A 21,671-nucleotide genomic window follows, 5' to 3' on the forward strand; every position below is an offset into this window, starting at 1 on the left:
GAAGGGTCATAAGTGGCCCCACAGGATAACCTGAACAACAGTGGGAAAGAGAGGGAGCGTGGGTCTCCTTTAGTAATACAGTTCTGACCACTTGTGTGACAAAAGCATAAATGCTGCCAAAAGCTGCTTTCAACTCCCATTATTAATGTGAGTGTGCGCTGCAGGTGACCAAACATGTCTATTCATGTGCTCATGTGCATGTTTGATACTTGTGTGTGTGACAAAGCATACAATGATAAAAGAGTGTGAAATTAAATATTTCTGGGAAGCTGTGCAGTTGGTTCTTGTTTATTCAAGTTTATCAAAGCTTTGATTTATTCACACACACACACACACACACACACACACACACACACACACACACACACACACACACACACACACACACACACACACACACACACACGTGCGCATATCAACACACTTTCCTAAATTTTGATCCCTCTCTACATCACAAGAGGCCCCTTTTTGACTTCCTGTCTGTGTGGGAACCTTTTCTATCCTCTGTCACACATCAAGTGAGAGAAGGTCTCGCTTCTACATTTGCCATAAAAAGACAAAGTGATTGTCAATAAACAAGGAACAATTGAGCTCCCCAAATGTATTAAGCAGGTCCTTGTGCTGTTCCTCCAGGATGTTCATCAGTTTTAGACAAGCTTCACTTTTCCTGGTGATACTTTCCTGCATCAGCCCTCATCAAGTGCAACTAGTGGAACTGTACTATAGCCTTATTTGTGGGATTCACTGTTTCCTCCATATTCAAAGACAATTAAGTGCAGGATAATATGGCTGCATATTTATTTGTTCTTGTATAATTTTCTTATTTGTGTTTCCTCACTTCCATATCTACTGTAAAACAATCTAATAATGTTATCTACAAGTGCCAAAAACGGCATTTTCCCTATCGGGTACCTGTCACACTTTCTTTAAAAGATACATGTTCAGTAGGGATAATGCTGTAATATAGTTGGGAGCAAGTCTGCAGCTGTTCCAGGGGCAAGTTGCTCTGAGGTAAACATGGCTGCGGGAAAGCCCCATATTATTGTGCTCCGGATGACGTTCCTCACTCTTCCAGTGTTTACCGTGGAAATCACTGTGCCAGCAAGCAGGTGCTTCCTCAACAACTCTTTTCTTTTCCAGAAGATTTGAGGATTAAATTCATCTCAGCAAGTTTAACACTCCTGCAGCATTTTTTTGGGAAGGAGTTTATAACAAATCTTCATTAGATGTATATCAATAAATTTAATTTATAGAAACTGATGAAAATGGTTATTCATAATTTAACAGGTTTTGCCTTTCAGCAACAGTCTTTACTGAATACAGTTTATCACACTTCCTCCTCAATGAAAAGTCACATTATACTCACAGCACACCTACTTTCATGTTAATGTCGGAAGCCAGGAGTTTGAACCCGCTGACATGACTAGTTTATATCAGACTCTTCATTTGAGACAATTTTCTTACTGTTTTACCTTAAAAAAATTGTAATTAAGTTTGCACATTTGAATATAGAACAAGTGAGACTGTACCCATTGCTAACGAACAAACGTATTCCCTTTAAGTCTGTCGGTCAATGCTCATGCTCGACCTTCACAAGTGTTTTCATTTAAATTGTCTATTTAGACTAGTTATATCACCTAACTCTGAACATGGCTCCACCCACCTTCAACCTGAACAGAGGGACCAATTGGTAATGAATAATTGAAGTCACCTGTCTGAATGTGCAAGCCTTTAAATTATGCTACCTCTGAATTTAATTACAAAACAAAAATTCTTAAACCTGTTCATGATTTTTGGCCACAAGGGGCCAGAAAAAAAAATCCTCACAAGCTGACAGAAAGGCCTGGAGAAAGCTCTCTTTAGCACGTAAGGCTAAACAGATAGTGAACAGATGCTGAACTCGAAACACTTCTTCAAGGCTGGTAAATAAACAGCTGCTAATACTAACTTTGACAACTTAGCACTAGTTTATAAAGGTAGCTCGTGTACAACGTTACTGATAAATTAGCGGTTTGTTGATATGTGGTTCAGAGCAGTTAGAATAGCTGTATGTGGCCAGCTTAATTAGCTTATCATCTAGCTTTCTACCAAACTACATACATTTTTTTGTTGCAAACAAACCGATAGTACTGACCTTAGACAACTTTAAACTGATATTTAGCGCAGCTAATGACAATGCAAAACTTGATGAAAAATCATTTAAAATAGTGTCAATATATAGTATTGCTGTGGCTGCTTTCCTATTATGGTCTTGCTAAAAACAGAGATAAGCCAGCAAAAGGCTGATCAGTGATCAGTTAAGTGTCTTAACCGGTCAGTTCTTTTTCATCTTATCCAATACTAGGTTCATATAATCTAACTTTACAGTCATCTCTCACTAAAAAAAAGCCAGGGCAAGGCAACAATAGACAAAATTTGACTAAACTTTCGGAGTGAATGCAGAGTGGACGCCACGGCGGCTCACTATTGCTTCTTGATGTACAAAGTAGTATTACAAGAAGGGACTGGTGTCTGGTGTCTTCAGTGTATTGGCGGTTATTAGGCTTACAGGATATAAATAAGTCAACTTTGGGTACTTGAAGTTGCTTTTTGGTAGACAGCAATCATCTTTTAGTGGTTGTGCTTTCTTAACTAATGGTGAGATGGTGAAGAAGCACACTCCGCATACTGAACTCCTGAGTTAAAGTGTTCCTTTGTGGAGCAGGGGAATGTTGCATGTTGACATCCCTTGGAGTAGGAAGGACCTCAGAGGCTTCAGGCCATGGTCTTGTTTCAATAAGAAGAAAGCTTGAGAATAGAGACCTGCCTCTTACTGGTGGTAAGCAGTCAATCAGAGTGACACCAATTATGTGTCACATGACCACAGGAGACTGTGAATGGAAACTCTGAGAAGGGCACATTCATCAGGTCTGTCTAATGGGGCTCACTATAGAAAGAGAATGGGAAAAAAAAAAGTCTCCATAGATGGCCCCAGGCACATCCAGTTACCATACTGTACCTCTCTAAAGAGGTTATTAGAAATTGTATATGCAATATCAATTATATTTAGAATTTTCTAGGATGGTAGAGTAAATTGTTAAGTCTCAAGTGACGTATTCATTTTTGGGACGATAGGCATGCGTGTTATTTTGTCATAGCAACCCAAAAACAACCCATCATTACTAACGAATTTAATGCTCTGCTGATTCTTAATAAAAAAAAATATAAAAAAGGCTCTGATCCTGTAAGAATAATAATAATATAATATTTTTTATAATAATTGATAAGCTGCATTTTATGGATTTTTCTTTTTCACCTGTGCAATACACGTGTCTTTGTATAGTGACACATTTTTATGCTCTGGATAAGTGATTTGTAAAATGATCATTAATATGTTATTTTATTGCACACTTTAAAGAAGAGGGTACAAAGCCTCTGTTTATGAGTTGAAATCTCAGATGTTGTTGTCAAAGCTTAGATTTTTTGTTTTGAGTGATGTGTTTTAAAAAAAAAAAAGACTACCAAAAGGACTTTCAAGTACATTTAATTTCAGAGACAGTATGTGCAGTACATTCATCAAAGGAAATAAACTCTGTAGCACAGAGAATAACATATTTTCTTACTGATAAACACAGTTGAATGGCCTAAAATACAGAACAATAGGATAGCATGTCATGATACATAAAACCCTGCATGTTACTTTTCAGAGGTGTTCATCAAATTATACCAACCAATTTTAGCTTAAATGCAGTAGCCTGATGGTATTGACAAGATGTTTCCACTGATGTTAATTATCATCCAGTTTTTTGCTCTTTGGATCCAAAGCTAAATGCTGCCATTAACAGCACTGTACCCGCACAATAGAACATGATACATTCAGAATGAATATTATCTTATTCTGGATTCTGGATTTCCAGAAAACAACAATATTAACTAGAAAAAGATATACCTTAACCACCAGAATTAATTTAGTTCGACAAAATACATCCAGACACTTTCTCAATCCAGCAAAAAATGTTGAGCAGCAAAAATGGTGTAAATATACTCCAGCAATTTTAAGAATACCTACAGTATATGTGAAAGTGTGACATTTTAAAGTCGTTAATGTAACAGTCAGATACTATCATGTTCAGCCAACCATAGTTTATGATTAGTGTCATGTTCTGTCTAAGGCTCATAAGTGCAATAGGTAAGTAACATGAAACAAATACTCTATGACTCACAGTTCTTGAAAGTACATTTAGCTTTTCATAAAAGCTTTGCAAATCCCCTACATACAGTATATACATTCAAGTTTTCATGATTCTTTTTTTCATACAATTGTATGAGTAGTAGTTGTGCAGCTGTTCAATCTCATTCAGTCGCATTAGAAATGCTGAAGCAAAGTGCTTGTCATTTTTAGGGCTTGTTTACTAGGAATTCACAGTTGGAAATCAGAACAATCTAGATCAGTGATCCTGTGTTTTCTTCCCGACACAGGTGTTGGTAGGTATCCTCTGGAAGATCTGACTGTGTAAATGGTTTTGGTTTTTCCAAGGTCTCAAAGCACTTCACAGTTTTCGCCTCCCATTCACCCACTCACACACCGACGATGGAAGAGCTGCCATGCAAGGTGCTCACCTGCCATTGGGAGCAACTTGGGATTCAGTGTCTTGCCCAAGGACACTTCACCATGTGGACCCACGGATTAAACTGCCATCCTTAACATTATTGAGCATCGCGCTGTACCATCTGAGCCACAGCCACCACTTTATGACTAAAATTAACAAGAATAACTTTAAACTGCTGACTACTTGCAGTATCTATAACAGCTCTCTTCTTCCCAGTATCTACTTAAGACCCTCATTTTTCTCCTGCATCCCACTCTCTCTCAATTCTACATAGCTTTGACAGAGTCAACAGTCAACTTATGAAGAATCTTTTGTCAAACTCTTTGACTCAAGGCTTGCCCCTTCTTCTGGACTGTTTATATCAGTCTCAGAATCTTCAACATCAGCGTAAGTGCCGTCCTCAGATTCAGCGCTGACTTCGATCAAAGTCTCAAGTGGCATTAACAATGTTTCCCTGACTACTTTGGTAGATGTGTCTTGACTGGTTGCCTCACTTGTAACAAAAGGCACCTGTCCATCATCAGTTTCTTCCTCTGGTTCCTCTGAGTCCTCCTCCGCTTCATCTTCTCCATCAGCGGAATCTCCCTCATTTTCACTCCAGTCTTCATTGGGTGTCTCGGTATCCTCATCTTCTTTCTCAGAGGCTTTAGCAATGTCTTCATCATAATCGCAGCTTCCCTTTGGGACACTGATACATTCACTTTGCGTGATATTTGTTTCTCTTTGATCATCACCATCTCCGTCTGCATCTTCTTCTGATTTGATTTCCTTGATTTCTGATATTTCATCTTCATCTTTCTCTGGTTTCAGCTCCACCACGGCGTCAGGGTCTTCTGTTTCGTCATGAGTCCCCCCTTGACGCTTGTCAGTTAAGTCACTTTCTTCGCCTGTACGTTCTTCTTCTTCGGCGTTCTCCACAATCTTTTGATCTCGTGCAGATTCATCCTCTGTTTTATCTGTAGATGTTCCCCTTACTGTTTGAACTTCTCCATCCTCTTCTTCTGCAGATTCCCCCTCTGCTCCAGGTTCTTCTCTGCAATCACTATCAGTAATCTCATTCTGGGATATTTCAGGTTCTCCAGACTCTTTCGCTGCTGTTTCATGTCCTTCAATCTCATCTCCTGTTGTTACAGCTTCTGTGCAATCTTTACAGGTTGCCCCGGCCTCCCTTTCACTTTCATTTACAGATTCCTCCTCTTCAGATTCTTCTCCAGTTGTTTCACCTTCTATGGCAGCAGCACTGCTTTCTGCAACTTTTTCGCATGAGTCTGTCATGTCACACTCTTCAGCTGATCCCTCCTCCACATGTCCTGCCTCACTTAAGGTCTCGTGTGAATCCGTAGTTTCTTTTGCAGTCTCATCCTCCCCTGCAGTTTCTATGTCATTTTCAGGCTTGGACTCTGAATGCTCTTCCCCTGAATCGTTACTATTTGTGATCTCTGACGTATCCTCTTGTCCTGTGGTTTCACTTATGTCTGTTGTTGCATTGTTTGCAGATTCGTTTTCATCTGTTGCTGATTCATTGCTTTCCTCCTCAGATTCATTTTCTGTCACAGCTTTGGGGCTTTCTTTTCTGGCAAATTCAGGATCAGTCTCTACATTATCATGGTTGTCAAGTTCTTCTCCATCTGTTGTTTCTCTCATCTCCTTTTCATGAGTGTTTTTGATTTCCTCTTCACCTGAATTTTCCTTTTCCGTGTCTGTCTCTACATTCTCTTCCGTCTTTTCATCTTCACTTGTTACTGCTTCAGATGGTTCTTTGGCTGCATTATCGTTCTCCTCTGAATTTTCATCATTTGTGGAGGCATCCAAGCATTCTGCATTGTCATCTTCACTGCCAGTAGTAGTGCCTTCTGCATCATCAATCGTCCCTTTATCCATGGTGTGGTCTTTGTCAGATTCATGTTCAGCTGTGTCTGCCACATCTTCTGTTGCGTTAACATTTTCAACCTTGGTGACTTCACCTTCTTCCTCTTCCATCTCATCTACACTTGTGACAGCAATTTGTTTTTCAGCAGTTTCATCGTCAGTTACATTTTCAGCTGCTTCCTTGTCATCCGATTCATCCGCACTGGTACCTTCTACAGATGCCTCTTTGTCAGATTTGTTTTCAGTTGTAGCTACAACATCAGGTTCTTCTGCTGCATTGTTATCTTCAGCTTCATCCTCACTTGCGACAGCAACATCTTTTTCCACAGTGTTTTCGTCTTCACTTTTTGTAGAGGTCTGATCTTCATTGCCAACCATTCCTGCTTCCACAGCCTTGTCATTATCAGATTCATGTTCACTTGGGGCTCCCATAGTGTTTTCTTCATTAGCTTCCTCATCACTTGTAACAGCCATCTCCCTTTCCACCATCAGCTCGTCTTCACTTGCCTCTTCTGCTGGTTCATCACCCGTGGCATCGTTCTCCCCTGCAATTTCTTCTTCATTTTTGGTAGCTTCTAAATCTCCTGCAGAATCATCTTCACTGGCAGACCCAGTCTCTTCTCCATCATCAACCTTCTCTGCTTCAGCAGCATCCTCATTGTCAGTTCCTTCTGCAGCAGTTTCATCTTCAGCAGTCTCATCCTTTGATTCACTTTCTCCTGTGAGTGCAATCTCTTTTTCTTTTTCATCTTCAATTGCTGCTGCTTCGTCTTGGTCTTCTGATTCATCAGCGGTGGCCGTCTCATTGTTTTCATCTTCAGACTCATTTGCACTGATGGCTGGAATCTTCTCTTCATCACTGACTTTTCCCTCTTCCTCAGCCTCATCTTTCTCAGATTCATGTTCACTTGTGGCGTCTATGGGGGTCTCTGCTGCCGCGTTTTCATCCTCAGCTGTGGTGGCTATAGAAGCACCTTCTGTAAATTCCTCATCACTTGTAACAGCCATCTCCCTTTCCACCATCAGCTCGTCTTCACTTGCCTCTTCTGCTGGTTCATCACCCGTGGCATTGTTCTCCCCTGCAATTTCTTCTTCATTTTTGGTAGCTTCTAAATCTTCTGCAGAATTGGATTCACTAGCTGCACCACTCTCTTCTCCATCATCAACCTTCTCTGCTTCAGCAGCATCCTCATTGTCAGTTCCTTCTGCAGCAGTTTCATCTTCAGCAGTCTCATCCTTTGATTCACTTTCTCCTGTGAGTGCAATCTCTTTTTCTTTTTCATCTTCAATTGCTGCTGCTTCGTCTTGGTCTTCTGATTCATCAGCGGTGGCCGTCTCATTGTTTTCATCTTCAGACTCATTTGCACTGACGGCTGGAATCTTCTCTTCATCACTGACTTTTCCCTCTTCCTCAGCCTCATCTTTCTCAGATTCATGTTCACTTGTGGCGTCTATGGGGGTCTCTGCTGCCGCGTTTTCATCCTCAGCTGTGGTGGCTATAGAAGCACCTTCTGTAAATTCCTCATCACTTGTAACAGCCATCTCCTTTTCCACCACCAGCTCGTCTTCACTTGCCTCTTCTGCTGGTTCATCACCTGTGGCATCGTTGTCGTCTACAGTTTCATCCTCGTTTGTGGTGGCTTCTAAATCTTCTGCAGAATTGGATTCACTAGCTGCACCCGTCTCCTCTTCATCATCCACCTTCCCTGCTTCCCCAGCTTCCTCATTGTCAGATTCGTGATCAGTCGCCATCTTATCTTCAGTTGTAGCTAATTCAACTGGTTCTTCTGATGATTCATCAGCCATAGCTGTGCCATTGTTCTCTTCTGAAGACTCATCTGCACTGATGGCAGGAACTTCCCCTTCTTCATTGACTATCCCTTCTTCAACAGCCTCATCTTTGTCAGATTCTTGTTCACTTGTGACTGCCATTGCGGTTTCTTTTGCATTGTCATCTTCAGCTGTGGCAATTTCAGCAGGGTCTTCATTAGCTTCATCCTCACTTGTAACAGCCATCTCCCTTTCCGCCACCAGCTCATCTTCACTTGCCTCTTCTGCTGGTTTATCACCTGTGGCATCGTTCTCCTCATCTTCATCTTCATCTTCATGGTCAGATACATGTTCAGGTGAGGCTGTCAAAGCAGTCTCTTCTGCAGCTGCCTCATCCTCAGTTGTTGCTACATCATCTGGTTCGTCTGACGATTCATCAGCTTTGGCTGTGTCTGTGATCTCATCTGCAGACTCATCTGCACTGATGGCTGGAATCTTCTCTCCATCACTGACTATTCCTTCTTCCTCAGCCTCGTCTTTCTCAGGTTCATGTTCACTGGCTGCTACACTGGTCTCTACTGCTGTGCTTTCAGCTTCAACAGTTTCAGAAGTCATCTTCAGCTCATCTTTGCTTGAGACAGCAATCTTTTTTTCTCCAGCAGTCTCATCATCAGTAGTTACCTCCTCAGTCAGTTCCTTTGCTGAATTGTCTTCCAAGATTGTGCTGTCATTTTCATCTTCAGACTCCTCTGACCCCGTAGCAGAAATCTCTTCTGCAGCGTCTTCTTTATCTGATTGGTGTTCCGTTGTCGTAACCACAGCAGTGTGTTCAGCTGCATTTTCATTCTCACATGTTGGGGATTCATCAATCTCTCTCTCAAATATATCTTCAGCTTTGTCTGCTGTCTCTTCTTTGGACTCATATTTGCATTCCTCACCAGCAGGGATTGCATCTTCAGTGTCATCTTCTGGAGTTTCATTTTTGGCAATAGCTGTTTCAGCTTCTATTATCTTGTCTTCAGCTGTGCCCACAGTCTCTAGTGTGAATTCTTCCTCAACTGTGCCCAAGTCTGCACTCTCATTTTCTGACTCATCATCCTCCGTTTTGCTTATCTCCTCTTTACTATCTACAGAAAAGACTTGTACTGTTTCTTCAGCAACAGACAATTCTTTTATTGTGTCATTTTCAGAACCATCTTCCTGAACTGCATCTTGAGATACATCATCTACCTCCTTTTCATCTGGTGCAAATGCAACATTTTCAGTGACTTGATGTACTTCATCTCCTTCCATTTCTTTTACAGCTCCAGAAATAACTTCTTCTACAAGTATTTCTGCTGCTTTATTTTCACAGTCATTCCCAGAGTGAGATGTGTAGTTGATATCCTGTGTATTGGCTGAATCACAGAGCTTCATCACCAGGATTCTCTTGAGGTCAAAGTCCATGACAACAGGGGCAGTTCGCACAACTTCTTCCACAAGAGGTGGCCCAGATGTTGTATTCATGTTGCATGTTTCACACGGACAGTGTCCATCATTGTTTTCACTGCGCTGGTCACTGAAAGATGTCCCTGTTGCTGAGTCCTCGCTTTTTTCAACTGATTGTTGGAGCATGGTCAGCAGTCTTTGTCTTCTCTCCTCCGCTTGTGTTGTCAAAGTGCGGGACATCGCCTCTTTAGGAGGTCTTGGCATGCCAGCTCGAGCTTGAATTTTCCTCAGTTCTCTGTCGACGCTCGCTTGGATTCTTTTGTGAACCTCAGTTTTAAGCTCGTGTATCATCACGTCAAGCTGTTCATTATCTCCCAAGTTCCAACGAATCTTGAACTCTTTCATTGCATTGGTGTAATGTTTCATGAACTGCTTTTCAATTTTAGTCAATAAGGTTAAAACCCAGACAGGATCAGGATGTTTTCTGGCTTTTTGGATGAGAAGAGAACTATCCTCTGGACAATTTGTTTCAACTTCGTCTGACAGTGTTTGGCCATTGCTGTCATTTCTATAACTCTTGCTTGAGGAGGGCAGTGTTTCACATAGTTCTGTTGGACTTTCATTGCCTCCAATTGTCTCATCTTTTGGTGTATTATCTTCTTTTTGTTTTTCCTCATATATTTCCTCTACTCTCTCAGATCTCCATTGAGTATCTGCTTCTGTTTCGCCTTCACAGATTTTCTGTACTTTGTTGAACATATCACCGGTGGGTGCTTGAGACACATCAGCACTCACATCATTACTACTCTTTACACCATCACTACTCTTCCCAGAACCCGTGGAGCCGCTATTGACATCCACACCAGAGGATGACGTGTGATTGTACTCATCATCCAGCGAATGGTGATCATCTTTGTTAACCACACGTTCATTTTCTGGAGGATCATAAAGCCAAAGAGACTGAAGAACATTCATTAGCTCTTGGTATCTCTTATCCTTTTCGTTTGCATTTTTAGGATTGTGGTCTATTAACTGCAGCTTCACAAGGCAATCCAAAAGACCTCCAGCTGCAGTGCTTAGCTTACGTCCATACACTGGAGATATTTCTGGTAAACTGTTACATCTGTCAAGTTTTGGATTTAAAAGTACTTTCATCACTTGTATGGATGAGTTAAATACCTTTGCGGCATCATCTTTCTGAGCAGAGTTATTATCTTCATTTGGTGCCTCTGGGCTTTTTTGGCGGTCATTATCAGGGCCACTGTTTATCACATCTCCTTCATTTGTGTCTTTTGGATTCTCAGCTGCAGCGCCATCATTGTTTTCATTATCCTCCACTCTGGCAATTTCCTCTGTCATGAGCTCAGTTTTTTGTCCATCACAATTTCCGTTCAATTCCTCGATGTCATATGTGTCACCCTCTGCTTGTATTGTTTTCAGCCATTCATTAACGACCTCAGTAGGGGATACGTTGGGTAGGCTAGATGGGACAAGCTTAAAGTCTTCAGCATCTGTGTTCCTCTGCCCGTGTTTGCTGCTTTTGTCATTTTTACTATCAGTGACACTCCCCTCAGCATGTGTAGCTTCCAATTCATCATTTGTCATCGGCTTCGACACATTAGATTTTGATTCTTCAGCTACTTGATTCTCACATATCTCTTTGACAAGATCTGAACTGGACAGAGTTTGTGACAAATCACTTTCACTTGACTCTGTGTGATACATGACTTCATTTTTGTCTCCTTTCGGTTGCTGAGTACTTTGAGAAGTCTCTGATGTCGCTGATTTTTCAACAGACTTTGGTTTGTATACATCTTCGACAAGTGTTTCTTCCGGGTCCTGCTTTGTTGACTTGTTTGTTTTGGAGACAAAAATGCTCTTATCACTAGAAACACTGGTCCTCTCCTCAGGAGACCCATCAATGACTGTAGACACCTTTAACTCCTCTTTGCTTTCCATATCTTCATTGGCTACTTTTGATTTTTTTGGTGTATTGGGCATACCTGAGTTCACACATAAAGTCTCTCCTTTATTCGCAGATGCTGTTGACTTTTTTGACCGTGCTGAACCTTTGGACTTCGATGACATTGCTCTAGATGCTCTGTCTTCACTTTCCTCAATTGTCACAGCAGGAACTTCAGACTTGGTGAATGCGTCAGATCGATTTGATTTTGCTGTTACAGGGGTAAGTGTTCTGTCCATTTCATTGTTATCAGCGAGAACATCAGAAGCTTTAGATTTTTTGGACTTGGCACTTGGTGCTCTTTCAGATACTTCCTCAGTGTTGCCTTCATTTTGATACTCAGGGCTTTCTCGAGTAGAAATTTGGGGGGCTATCAATGGTTGTGATTGTATTGAACTTATTGATTTAGCTGACTTGGCTGACATGGCACTTTGGGCTCTTTCAGCATTTTCTTCATCATATCCAATCTTTTCACCCAGGGTAACTCCAGATTTGTTTGACTTTGAGGTTTTTGCAGAAGTTTTCGACTTTATGGACATAATACTTGGAGGCCTCTCTGTTTGAACTGCTTCTTCAGCTGCCTGTTCAAATACTTTTGATTTCCCTGATCTTTGAATACCCTGAGAAGATTTTGATTTTGTAGAGACTGATGTCAGATTTGACATTATTGATTTGGCAGACAAGGGGCTGATTGCTCTCTTCTCAGTGTCTTCCTCTGTGTTTTGATCAGTGACGTTGGTACCCTTTCCTGCAGAAACCTCTGAAGCTTTTGATTTCTTGGATCTTGCTGAAGCATTTGAATTCCTCGATCTCCCTGATTTGATGGTGGTAGGACTTGGTGCTCTCTCCTCATTCTCCTCATGATGTTCTTCACCTGGAGTATTAGAGGGTTTTGTTTTACTAGATTTAGCAGAAATATTTGACTGTACTGATTTGGTGGATCTGGTTGATTTAGCTGACATGGTGCTTGATGGTCTTTGTCCACTTTGCTCTTCATTTGCATTGCTGTCTTCTGGAGGAACGTCACATACTGATACAGAAATATTTGATTTGGCTGTGGCTGACATGTGGCTTGGCGACCTCTCCTCAGTTTCTCCTCCATCATTTCCTTCATCAGGTTTGCCAAAAGAGACCTGAGAAGCTTTTTTAGATACCCCTGAACGATCTGACTTTGCTGATATCACTGATGCTGCACTTGGTACTCGCTCTACAGTTTGTTTGGCGGAGTTAGCTGACATGCAACTAGGTGCTCTCTCTGTGTTTTGTTCTTCAGCACTTCCCTCGCCTGGGAATGTACCTTTTGATCTTTGAGATGGTCTTGAGACATTTGACTTTGCAGATACACCTGACATGGCACTAGTGGCTCTCTCCTCTGCAACATGTTCTTCAGCTGGCACATCAAAGACTTTTGACTTACTTGATTTCACAGACCTGGCTGACTGTGTGGATTTGGATGACACTGCACTCGGCGGTCTCTCTTGAGTTTCCTCCTCACCATCCCTTTCATCAGAAATGTCAGTTGTGTTCCCAGAGCCACCTTCAGCAGAATTTGATTTAGCTGATTTGGCTGACAAAGCAGAAGGAGCTCTCTCTGACGTTTCCTCATATTCATTCACATCTTCAGTAGTAACACCAGAGCCTTGTGACTTCATAGATCTTTGAGAAACATCAGACTGACCTGAATTGGCTGACGTGCAGCTTGCAGCTCTTTCTTCTGTTTGCTCTTTGTCCTTTTCTTCGTTGGGGTTCTCAAAGCTTTGAGCAGCTGAAACATCAGAACTTTTTGACTTTTTCGATCTAGCAGAAATATTAGACTCAGACATTGAGCTCACTCTTCCTCCGTTCTCTGCATCACCAATTTCGGGAGGCATGTCAGAAGCTTTTGATTTCTTAGATCTGTTTGAAACATTTGACTTGTCTGATTTAGCTGATTTGATTGACATGCCGCTGGCAGCTCTTTCCACATGATCCGAATCAATAGCAGCTTCTATTGCTGGGGCTATCAAGACATTTGACTTATTGGACTTTGCAGACATTGCACTTTCTGGTCTGTCTTGAGTTTCTCCCTCATCATTTTTCTCCTCTGGATTATTTGTATCAGAAGGAACTTTAGAGGCATTTGATTTTATAGACTTTGTAGAAGTTCGTGACCATGGTCTGCCTTCTTCAGCTGGAACATCTGCTGGAGATTTTGACTGACTTGATTTTGCAGAAATATTTGACTTCACTGACATTGCACTCACTGATCTGCTTTCATTGTGTTCATCTTCATTTACCTTTTCAGCAGCGACAGAAGCTTTTGATTTCTTTGACTTAGCTGATTTTGCTGATCTGGCAGACATATTGCTAGGCGCTCTTTCTTCATATTCCTCCTGATTAAATGTTTGGTCTTCGACTGGAACGTCCAGTCCTTTTGACTTAGTAGAAGTAGTTGACTTTGCAGTTTTGTGTGACAATGAACTCTCAGCTCTCTTTTGAGGTTCATCTTCACCATTTGCCTTTTCAGGAATGCCAGCGTTTTTGCCAGACTGAACATCAGAAACATTTGATTTGACCGATTTCGAAGAAGCGTGTGACTTTGCCGGCTTAGCAGACAAAGCACTTGGAGCTCTCTCTGCAGACTTTACAGATCTTTCAGAAACATGTGACTGGACTGATTTGGCTGACATGCTGCTCAGTGCTCTTTCTTCACTTTGCTCTTTGTCATGTTCTTCATCAGAGATCTGGAAGCTTTCTTCAGCTGGAGCACAAGTAGAACATTTTGACCTATTTGTTTTTGTAGATTTATTTGACTTAGCTGACAAGGCAGACATTGAACTCATTGATCTGATTTCACTTTCCCCTTCTGAAATTCTTTCCTCAGGATCGACTACCTCATCTTCCAAACAAACTTCATAAACTTTCAATCTTTTAGATGTTGTAGAAACATTCGACTTTGCTGACTTTCCTGATCTGACTGACAAATTACTTGGAGCACGTTCTTCATCATCACATACATTTCCCTCTGGTGGACCATCCTGTTTTTTTGACTTGGTCGATCTTGCAGAATGAGTTGACCTTGCAGATTTGTCTGACATTGCACTCTGTGCTCTCTCTTGAGTTTCCTCTGCATCATTTATTTCAATGGGGCTAGTTTTGCCAGAACAAACTTCAGATGTAATTGATTTGAAATATTTTTTAGAAGCGTGTGACTTTGCTGATTTAGCAGACAAAGCACTTACTGTTCTCTCTGCAGACATTTCAGAAACATGTGTGGCTGACATGCTGCATGGTGTTCTGTTTTCAGGGCTGTTGTCAGTGCTCTCCCTGTCATTTCCTTCATTAAGGATTTCAGAGCCGTCCTTGACAGAACATTTGGACTTGTTTGATTTTGCAGAAATGTCCGACTTAACTGAGTAGACCGACATTGAGCTCACTGATCTCCCTTCAGTCTCCCCTTCAATAACAATTTCTTTAGAATAATCACCGCAGCCATCAGAAGGAATTGCAGAGCTTCTTGATTTCACAGAAGCATTTGACATGTTGCTTGGGGCTCTTTCTCCATCTTCTGTATGACTGGTAGCATCCTCATCAGCTGGAACATCACTGGGCTTTGACTTGTTAGATTTGGCTGAGATATTTGACCGTGTTGATTTGGCAGACACATTTGACTTTGCTGATTTCACTGAGAGTGCACTAGGTACCCTCTTCTCCACACACACTGTATTATTTTCTCTATCTGCCACGTCACCGCATTTTGATCCACTAGATCTCGCTGAAATGTTTGATTTGGCAGATTTATCTGACATTCTACTTGATCTCCCACCAGTTTCCTGTTCAACATCTCCCTCATCACGAATATCAGTGTTATATTTTGAAACATCTTGAGAAGCTTTTGATTTTGTAGATACTGCAGTGGCGTTTGATTTGCCAGATTTAGTTGACAATGCACTCTGTGCTCTTTCTGCAGTTCCCTCATCCTCATTGATTTCCTTAAAGCCCGAAGAGGCTTTACTAGATATTACAGATGTTTTTGACTCAGTGGATTTTTCTGACATGGCACTTGATGCTCTTTCTTCATTTTGCTCTCCATCATTTCCATCCTGGTGACTGTCATGCCCTACTTTATTTGGAACTTCAGATGATTCAGATTTACGAGATTTATTTGACTTCACAGACTTGGCTGATTTGACTGATATTGTGCTCTGTGGTCTTCCTTCACTTTCCACTTCAGTATTTACATCATCTGAAATGTCATTACTTTCTCTAGCATGAAGATTAGCCCTCTTTGATTCTCCAGACTTTTTAGATGTTGCAGATAAATTGGACTGGACAGACCTTGCTGACATTGCACTCAATGTTCTTTCACCTTCTGTGTTTTCAACTTGATTTTCCTCAATTGAAAGATCAGAAACTATTAATTGTTCAAATGATTTTGCAGAGGTAATTGATTTGGGTGACATGACACCGGGAGATTGCACATTGTCTTCGGATTTGTCCTCAAAACTTTCCTTAGCTTCAGAAGTTCTCGACTTTCCAGATTTTGCAGAAGTGTTTGACTTCTGTGACATTGCGCTTTGAGCTCTCAGGCCAGTGTCATTCTCATTTTCTTCAGCTGAGGTTTCAATGCTTTGCTCTGCAAATGCCTCAGATACTACATATTTTGATGCTGCATATGGGTTTGATGTAGCTGACATTGCACTGGCTGTCCTCTGCTCAGTTTCCTCTTCAGCTTGTTTTTTACCTGGGAGAGAAGATACTCTCGATCCCTTTGATTTATTAGAGACTTTGGATTTTGATGACATGGAACTTAAAGCTCGATCTTCTTCAGCTTCCTCCTCAGGTTTATGCTGTTCAGCTGCCACGTCTGACTTCACAGATTTTTCAGATTCAGCAGACTCTCTGCTGGATGTTCTTTCTTCGGTTTCTTCAGCTGCAACATCTGAAATACCAGATTTGGATTTTGTCGAGGCATTTGAATGAACTGACATGGCACTTTTCGATCTTTTCCCCTCTTCATCTTCGGAGTCTCTGTTGTGTATTTCTTTAGATTTATTTGATCTGCAAGAGGCATTCGATTTGACAGACATGGCACTTGATTGATCTCTTTGGATCTCACCTTCTTCTTCAGCTTGGGTCTTGCTTTGTCCTTCTGTATCATCCTGGGCACCTGCAGATACTCCACAGTGACAAGCATGTGATGATTTTGATTTTCTTGACTCGCTTGAGTGCCCTGAAACGTTGGATCGTTTGTCTGTAGGGCTCGGAGATAAATGTTTCACAAGAGATCCTGTTTCCAAAACTCCCCTCTTTGTGGTCTCTTCCTTTTCAAGTTTACTATTTCGAGAAGATGCCCTTGAAGCACTTGGTGGGACATCGTCACCCTCAACATTTTGATTCTCCTCATCGTCTTTTAATACTTGAGAGGAAGCAAAAGTAACAGGTCCTGCTTGTTCTTCTTGCTCTGTGGTTTGAGCGGTTTCGACATTGATCTGATCATTTGGGCCACTATACATATAAGCAGCCACACTGTTGTCCAATGTGGCAGGCTGCACATTACACCTTGGTGAGCAAGTCTCACTCCTGATGATGCAGTACTCTACAGTTTCAGCTGTCTCAACAGTCTCCTTTACACAAGTTTGTCTCTCCACCACTTGTTCAATAAGGTCTTCACTTGATCTAGACATAGTTTTCTGATCAGCCACGGTCTTTCGAGAGACCACTTTACGTGAGGATGCACTTGAGCTGGAAGTTTGAATGCGGCGACTCGCTCCATGTGTCTCTGGTACATTTTTCCAGATGTCATAATCCTGGAAGTGACTGCCACAGTGTGGGCAGTGGGGCTCCGCTGTATGTCTTTGATAGTGCTGGGTGCTGTAAGCCTCATCTTGTTCACCTGCAGAGATGTTCTCAGATTCTGAATAGATTTTATCCTTAACCTGTGTAAAATGGGGGTTACTGTGTCCTTGGAGGTACTCGGAGCTCCTGCTTGTTTTCTTTTTTACTTCTGTCGACCAATGTAATGTCTCTTTATTTTGCAGTCTGAAGCGCACTTTCATCTCCATAGACAAACTGCCGTCTTCGTTAATGCAGACCCGTTTCTCTATGTCATCTTCTCTTATTCCGTCATCAGTCTGTAGGCAGGAATCAACATTATCTGGAGAGTCAGTTCCATCTGGTACTGACTTGTCCGATGACACTAACTGCCTGGCAGCTCTGTTGTCAGACTCCACGCTTGGATGGACAACACTTTTCTTTGCAGTGAGTCCTTGGTTTACCATCCAGCCATGAGAGATAATAAAAAGAAGACAAATACATCAAATTAATCCTCTTTTGCTTCTGGTGGACATAAATCATTTAATGCACTATTGTATTAATCAATTAGAATTAAATAGATACAAAACAAAATGACTTGTTTGATTTGAGGTAACACTTGGGATTACAACACCTTAATAATTGAAAGAATATTAAAGCAAAAAATTGTGTTAGAAATTAAACATGAAAATTATAAACTGTTTCTCCTACTCTCGTGTCCGTCAGTGGAACGTGACTTCCCACTCAGCTTTGGAAGCTTGTCATTGGATGTTTTCCGAAAATTCTCCACAATCAAAGGGTGAGAAGGCTCCCGTCCCACACAGACGAGCACAGTGGGGCACTGCAGCAGACTCTGAACACTGTCAATCTGAAACAAAACAGCAAAAAGTATCACTTAAACAAGAGTTTTTACTACTGAACAATTTGTTGCTATTTCCTGTAAGGAATACTTTAGTATGAATAAATTGGGAGTAGCAATTGATATATTTCAGTAGACTGCAAGTCTGTTTAAAAAACAGACTCAATAACTGCATTTTAGTTTCAAAACCACCATGTTGACAGCCCTCTGAGGAAAAAGACATGTTGTACAGGTGAAGGGGTTTCTGCCTGCTCTTCTTTTGATCCCAAAAAGTTTCAAACATTCAAAACTGCTCACCATATCTTTTGAAAAAAATCGTGTACTTTTCATACTGAAAACAAGCATTTTTTTTTTACTCAACTTGCTCAAATGTGCAGCTCATTACAGTTGCATAGTTTTTGCCTTACAGATGTCCATCATTGATGTAGACATGTTCACAAGTGCCATGAGTAGGGTAACTTTTGCAACGATACCAATATAGCAATATAAATTTTGCCCCTAGAATAGAGTGCATATTTATGAAAATGTGATCATTGTGAAATTTGGACATGGACCAAACCTGTTTTAAAAAAATTGAGTATCTCCTTTTTGTTTTTTAATATTATTCAATAACGTCTTCTAAATGATGAGATACTGTTGTTCCTTTATTGAACATCAATCATTAGTAAAAAAAAAAAAAAAAAAAAAAAGATCATATTTATGGAGAAATGTTTCCAAATAACTGTAAATGTTATGATCAAACTATTTGAATGGGGTTGGGACCATCCAGCATAAGACGGCTGTGAGTCAAGCAGCGAGTCAAGACCGGATAATTATCCTAATCTAGGATGATCTCCGGGGAACTCCACCAGATGACAGTGCGTTCCCGCAGTGATGAGCTGCCATTGTAACCATCTTGTGTATTGCAGGTCTGCTGAGTGCTTGGAAGAGGTCAACTAAATGTTATAAAGCAGTGGTGTGAGAGCTGTAATCTGTTAATACAGCATAATCACACTGCTTTATTATGATTTAGGATACCCCAAACTCCTAAAATGTATAATGTCGTACAGATGATTAACCTGAATAGATAAATGTTAACCATACAGAGGTTGAACAGAAGTAATTTGATTACATACTATTAACCACACAATACATTGTTTGATAAAAACCATGACTCTCCAAGTTGCCACAATTTTTTTTTTTTTTACATTTTTAGATTTCAAAGGAGCATGTCATCTTTTTAGGTGTAAGGATTAAACTTCTTCTGTTAACCCCTCGTGTGAAACCCCTTCAAACAGCACTGGGTTGTTGAAAAATCCATTGTTTGGATATACATGTTATCCCCCAGACAATGACAGAAAGGCCATTAATGGCTTCTATACTATGTGTGTTTAATTTCTATTGCTAGTCATAAATAACATGTATATAATGCTGCCATTCCTGTTTATTTTATTTCCAAGTTTTCAATAGTGAACACTGCAGCTAGTTGACTGACAGCTATAAAATGCCGTGAGAACATGTAGCCTGAAATATTGACTGTTGCGTTGATTTCATTTCGCTTATGTGCAGCTGGTTTTGATGACAGTGCAGTTTTGAATTTTAAATCGGCTGTTGGTTAAGGCAGATGAATGGCTTCATCTGTGGTCACACAAAGCCCAGGTGAACATAATTAATTGCCACGGTGGAAGACACATTTCTGAGACACCTCTGGTATCAAAGTAGGGGAGTTTCAACGTTGACCTGTTTCTCTTCTCTCAAAAATAGCTCTGATTTGACCAAGATTAATGGGTTTTGGAGAGATATCCACAATCTGAATGTATGTGTGAGGGAATATCCCCATTTCATTCCCTCATGCACACACACAAAATATTTATCCCATTTCAGTTGAATTATAACAAACTACTCAGTGCGAACTAAATGAAAATGATCTTTTATGAATGTTCTTGTTGTTTAAATGTCAGTTGCACTTTTCTTGTTGAAGCAGTCAAACTCATTACTTCTTCTGAATGGGATTTTTGCTTTTTAATAAAGCATAAATCATCCTTTACTATTAATGACCTATTCTTATAAAGGACTTTAACAAATGCACTGCTCTTATAACAATTAATTTGAATTAAGCTTAAGAAGATAACTTTAAAATACCACTAATTGAGAAGTTATGATGTAGTTAATTTATTCTGAAAGTCCATCCTGGACATTGAAACTTTGCAGGACATGTTGGCATTTGTGTGCAATAAGTTACAGTACCATATTTTCCATATGTAACACTAAACCATAAACATGCTGAGCGCCCTCCTGAAATGAATTCAACTTCAAACTGTGCATTTGACTAGTTCTCAGGTTGGACTTAGGGCATCCGTCCTGTCACTAGAGGCCTCTCTTTCACTCTGGTCTTCATTCTCAGGGATGAATAACAGCAATATTAAACGATACTTTAAAACCAACATGCTTTTAGAGTAAGGCCAAATTAATACAGAGGAAACAACTCATGCAGTTAATTTCAGATTCACTCTGGTCTTCATTCTCAGGGATGAATAACAGCAATATTAAACGATACTTTAAAACCAACATGCTTTTAGAGTAAGGCCAAATTAATACAGAGGAAACAACTCATGCAGTTAATTTCAGATTCGTCCATCCTTATCAATTCAGTAAAATACAAAGGAAGGTATTTATTTAGGGTCAAGCACTGAACCTTCTTGTTGTAAATAGAAGTTTCCCAACAAAAAAAGTATGAAGTTTTATTCAACCCCTGTAATCCCAAAAATGTTGAAAGTGAATGCCCAGGAAACAAGGATATATAAACTGAACGGCCCGGGTGTTTATGACCTTACCTTACGTCCCTCCAGTGTATACAACTTCCTGATGTGGTACTGCATGAGTTCAGAAACTTCCTCCAAGAAAAGACCAAAACTGCGTAGACTCCTGCGGTGTAACACGATGGTCCTCTTGAATGAGGGGTCGCTGTTCTTCAGCAGCACCACCTTCTTGTTGTATCTGTGATGATGTATATGGCGTGCATGAACCAGCGGGGCCTCTTCTGGCATGCTCGGCTCTCTGATAACATACTGGGGCGGATGATGGTGGTGATACGGTGTGTGCGTGTGATAAAAGGGTGACAGGTGAGTCTCCACTGCTTCCAGAGCCTGGGCATGTCTATACTCAGAACAAAGATAGCAATCATCTACAGGTTGATGGGCCACTATGCCATGCTGGGGGAGCCTGGGTAGCCGGGTGCTATGATGCTTGAAGGGGAGGGAGGACTTGTGGGAGCCTTCCCATATAGTGTTGAAGCACTGAAAGCTGCGTTTGTGGGAGGACATTTTGAGCAAATGGTTTTGTCTGTACTCTAGATGAAGGATGGAAGAAGTGGGCAGGGCAGCTTGGGAAAACAATGACAGAGGTTTGTCATGTCTCTCTT

General features: G+C 40.9%; 1 protein-coding gene across 1 annotated transcript; it reads right to left on the minus strand.

Annotated features, from left to right (window-relative positions):
- Window positions 1-4,886: 4,886 nt before the first annotated feature.
- Window positions 4,887-21,573, minus strand: rp1l1b (rp1 like 1b). The gene is made up of 5 exons (XM_069725702.1): window positions 21,085-21,573; window positions 18,113-18,280; window positions 16,343-17,876; window positions 15,086-15,283; window positions 4,887-14,359 (listed from the first exon to the last, which is right to left on the minus strand). Exons 1-5 carry the CDS (start codon window positions 21,571-21,573, stop codon window positions 4,887-4,889), a joined length of 11,862 nt encoding a protein of 3,953 aa, XP_069581803.1.
- Between the last annotated feature and the right edge of the window lie 98 nt (window positions 21,574-21,671).

Source organism: Brachyistius frenatus, unplaced genomic scaffold (genome assembly GCF_029030835.1).
Source record: "Brachyistius frenatus isolate BFR_SWC_R1_liver_20210118 unplaced genomic scaffold, ASM2903083v1 Contig_438, whole genome shotgun sequence".
In the NCBI taxonomy this organism is placed as follows: domain Eukaryota; kingdom Metazoa; phylum Chordata; class Actinopteri; family Embiotocidae; genus Brachyistius; species Brachyistius frenatus.

Coding starts and splice junctions, on each gene's coding strand:
- rp1l1b (XM_069725702.1), bottom strand. CDS start 21,573: ATGTCCTCCCACAAACGCAGCTTTCAGTGCTTCAACACTATATGGGAA. Junction 17,877..18,112: donor GACACGAGAGTAGGAGAAAC/AGTTTATAATTT, acceptor CATGGCTGGATG/GTAAACCAAGGACTCACTGC. Junction 15,284..16,342: donor GAGAGTATCTTCTCTCCCAG/GTAAAAAACAAG, acceptor GTGCACTCTCAG/TGAAATCAGCAAAGTCAAAT.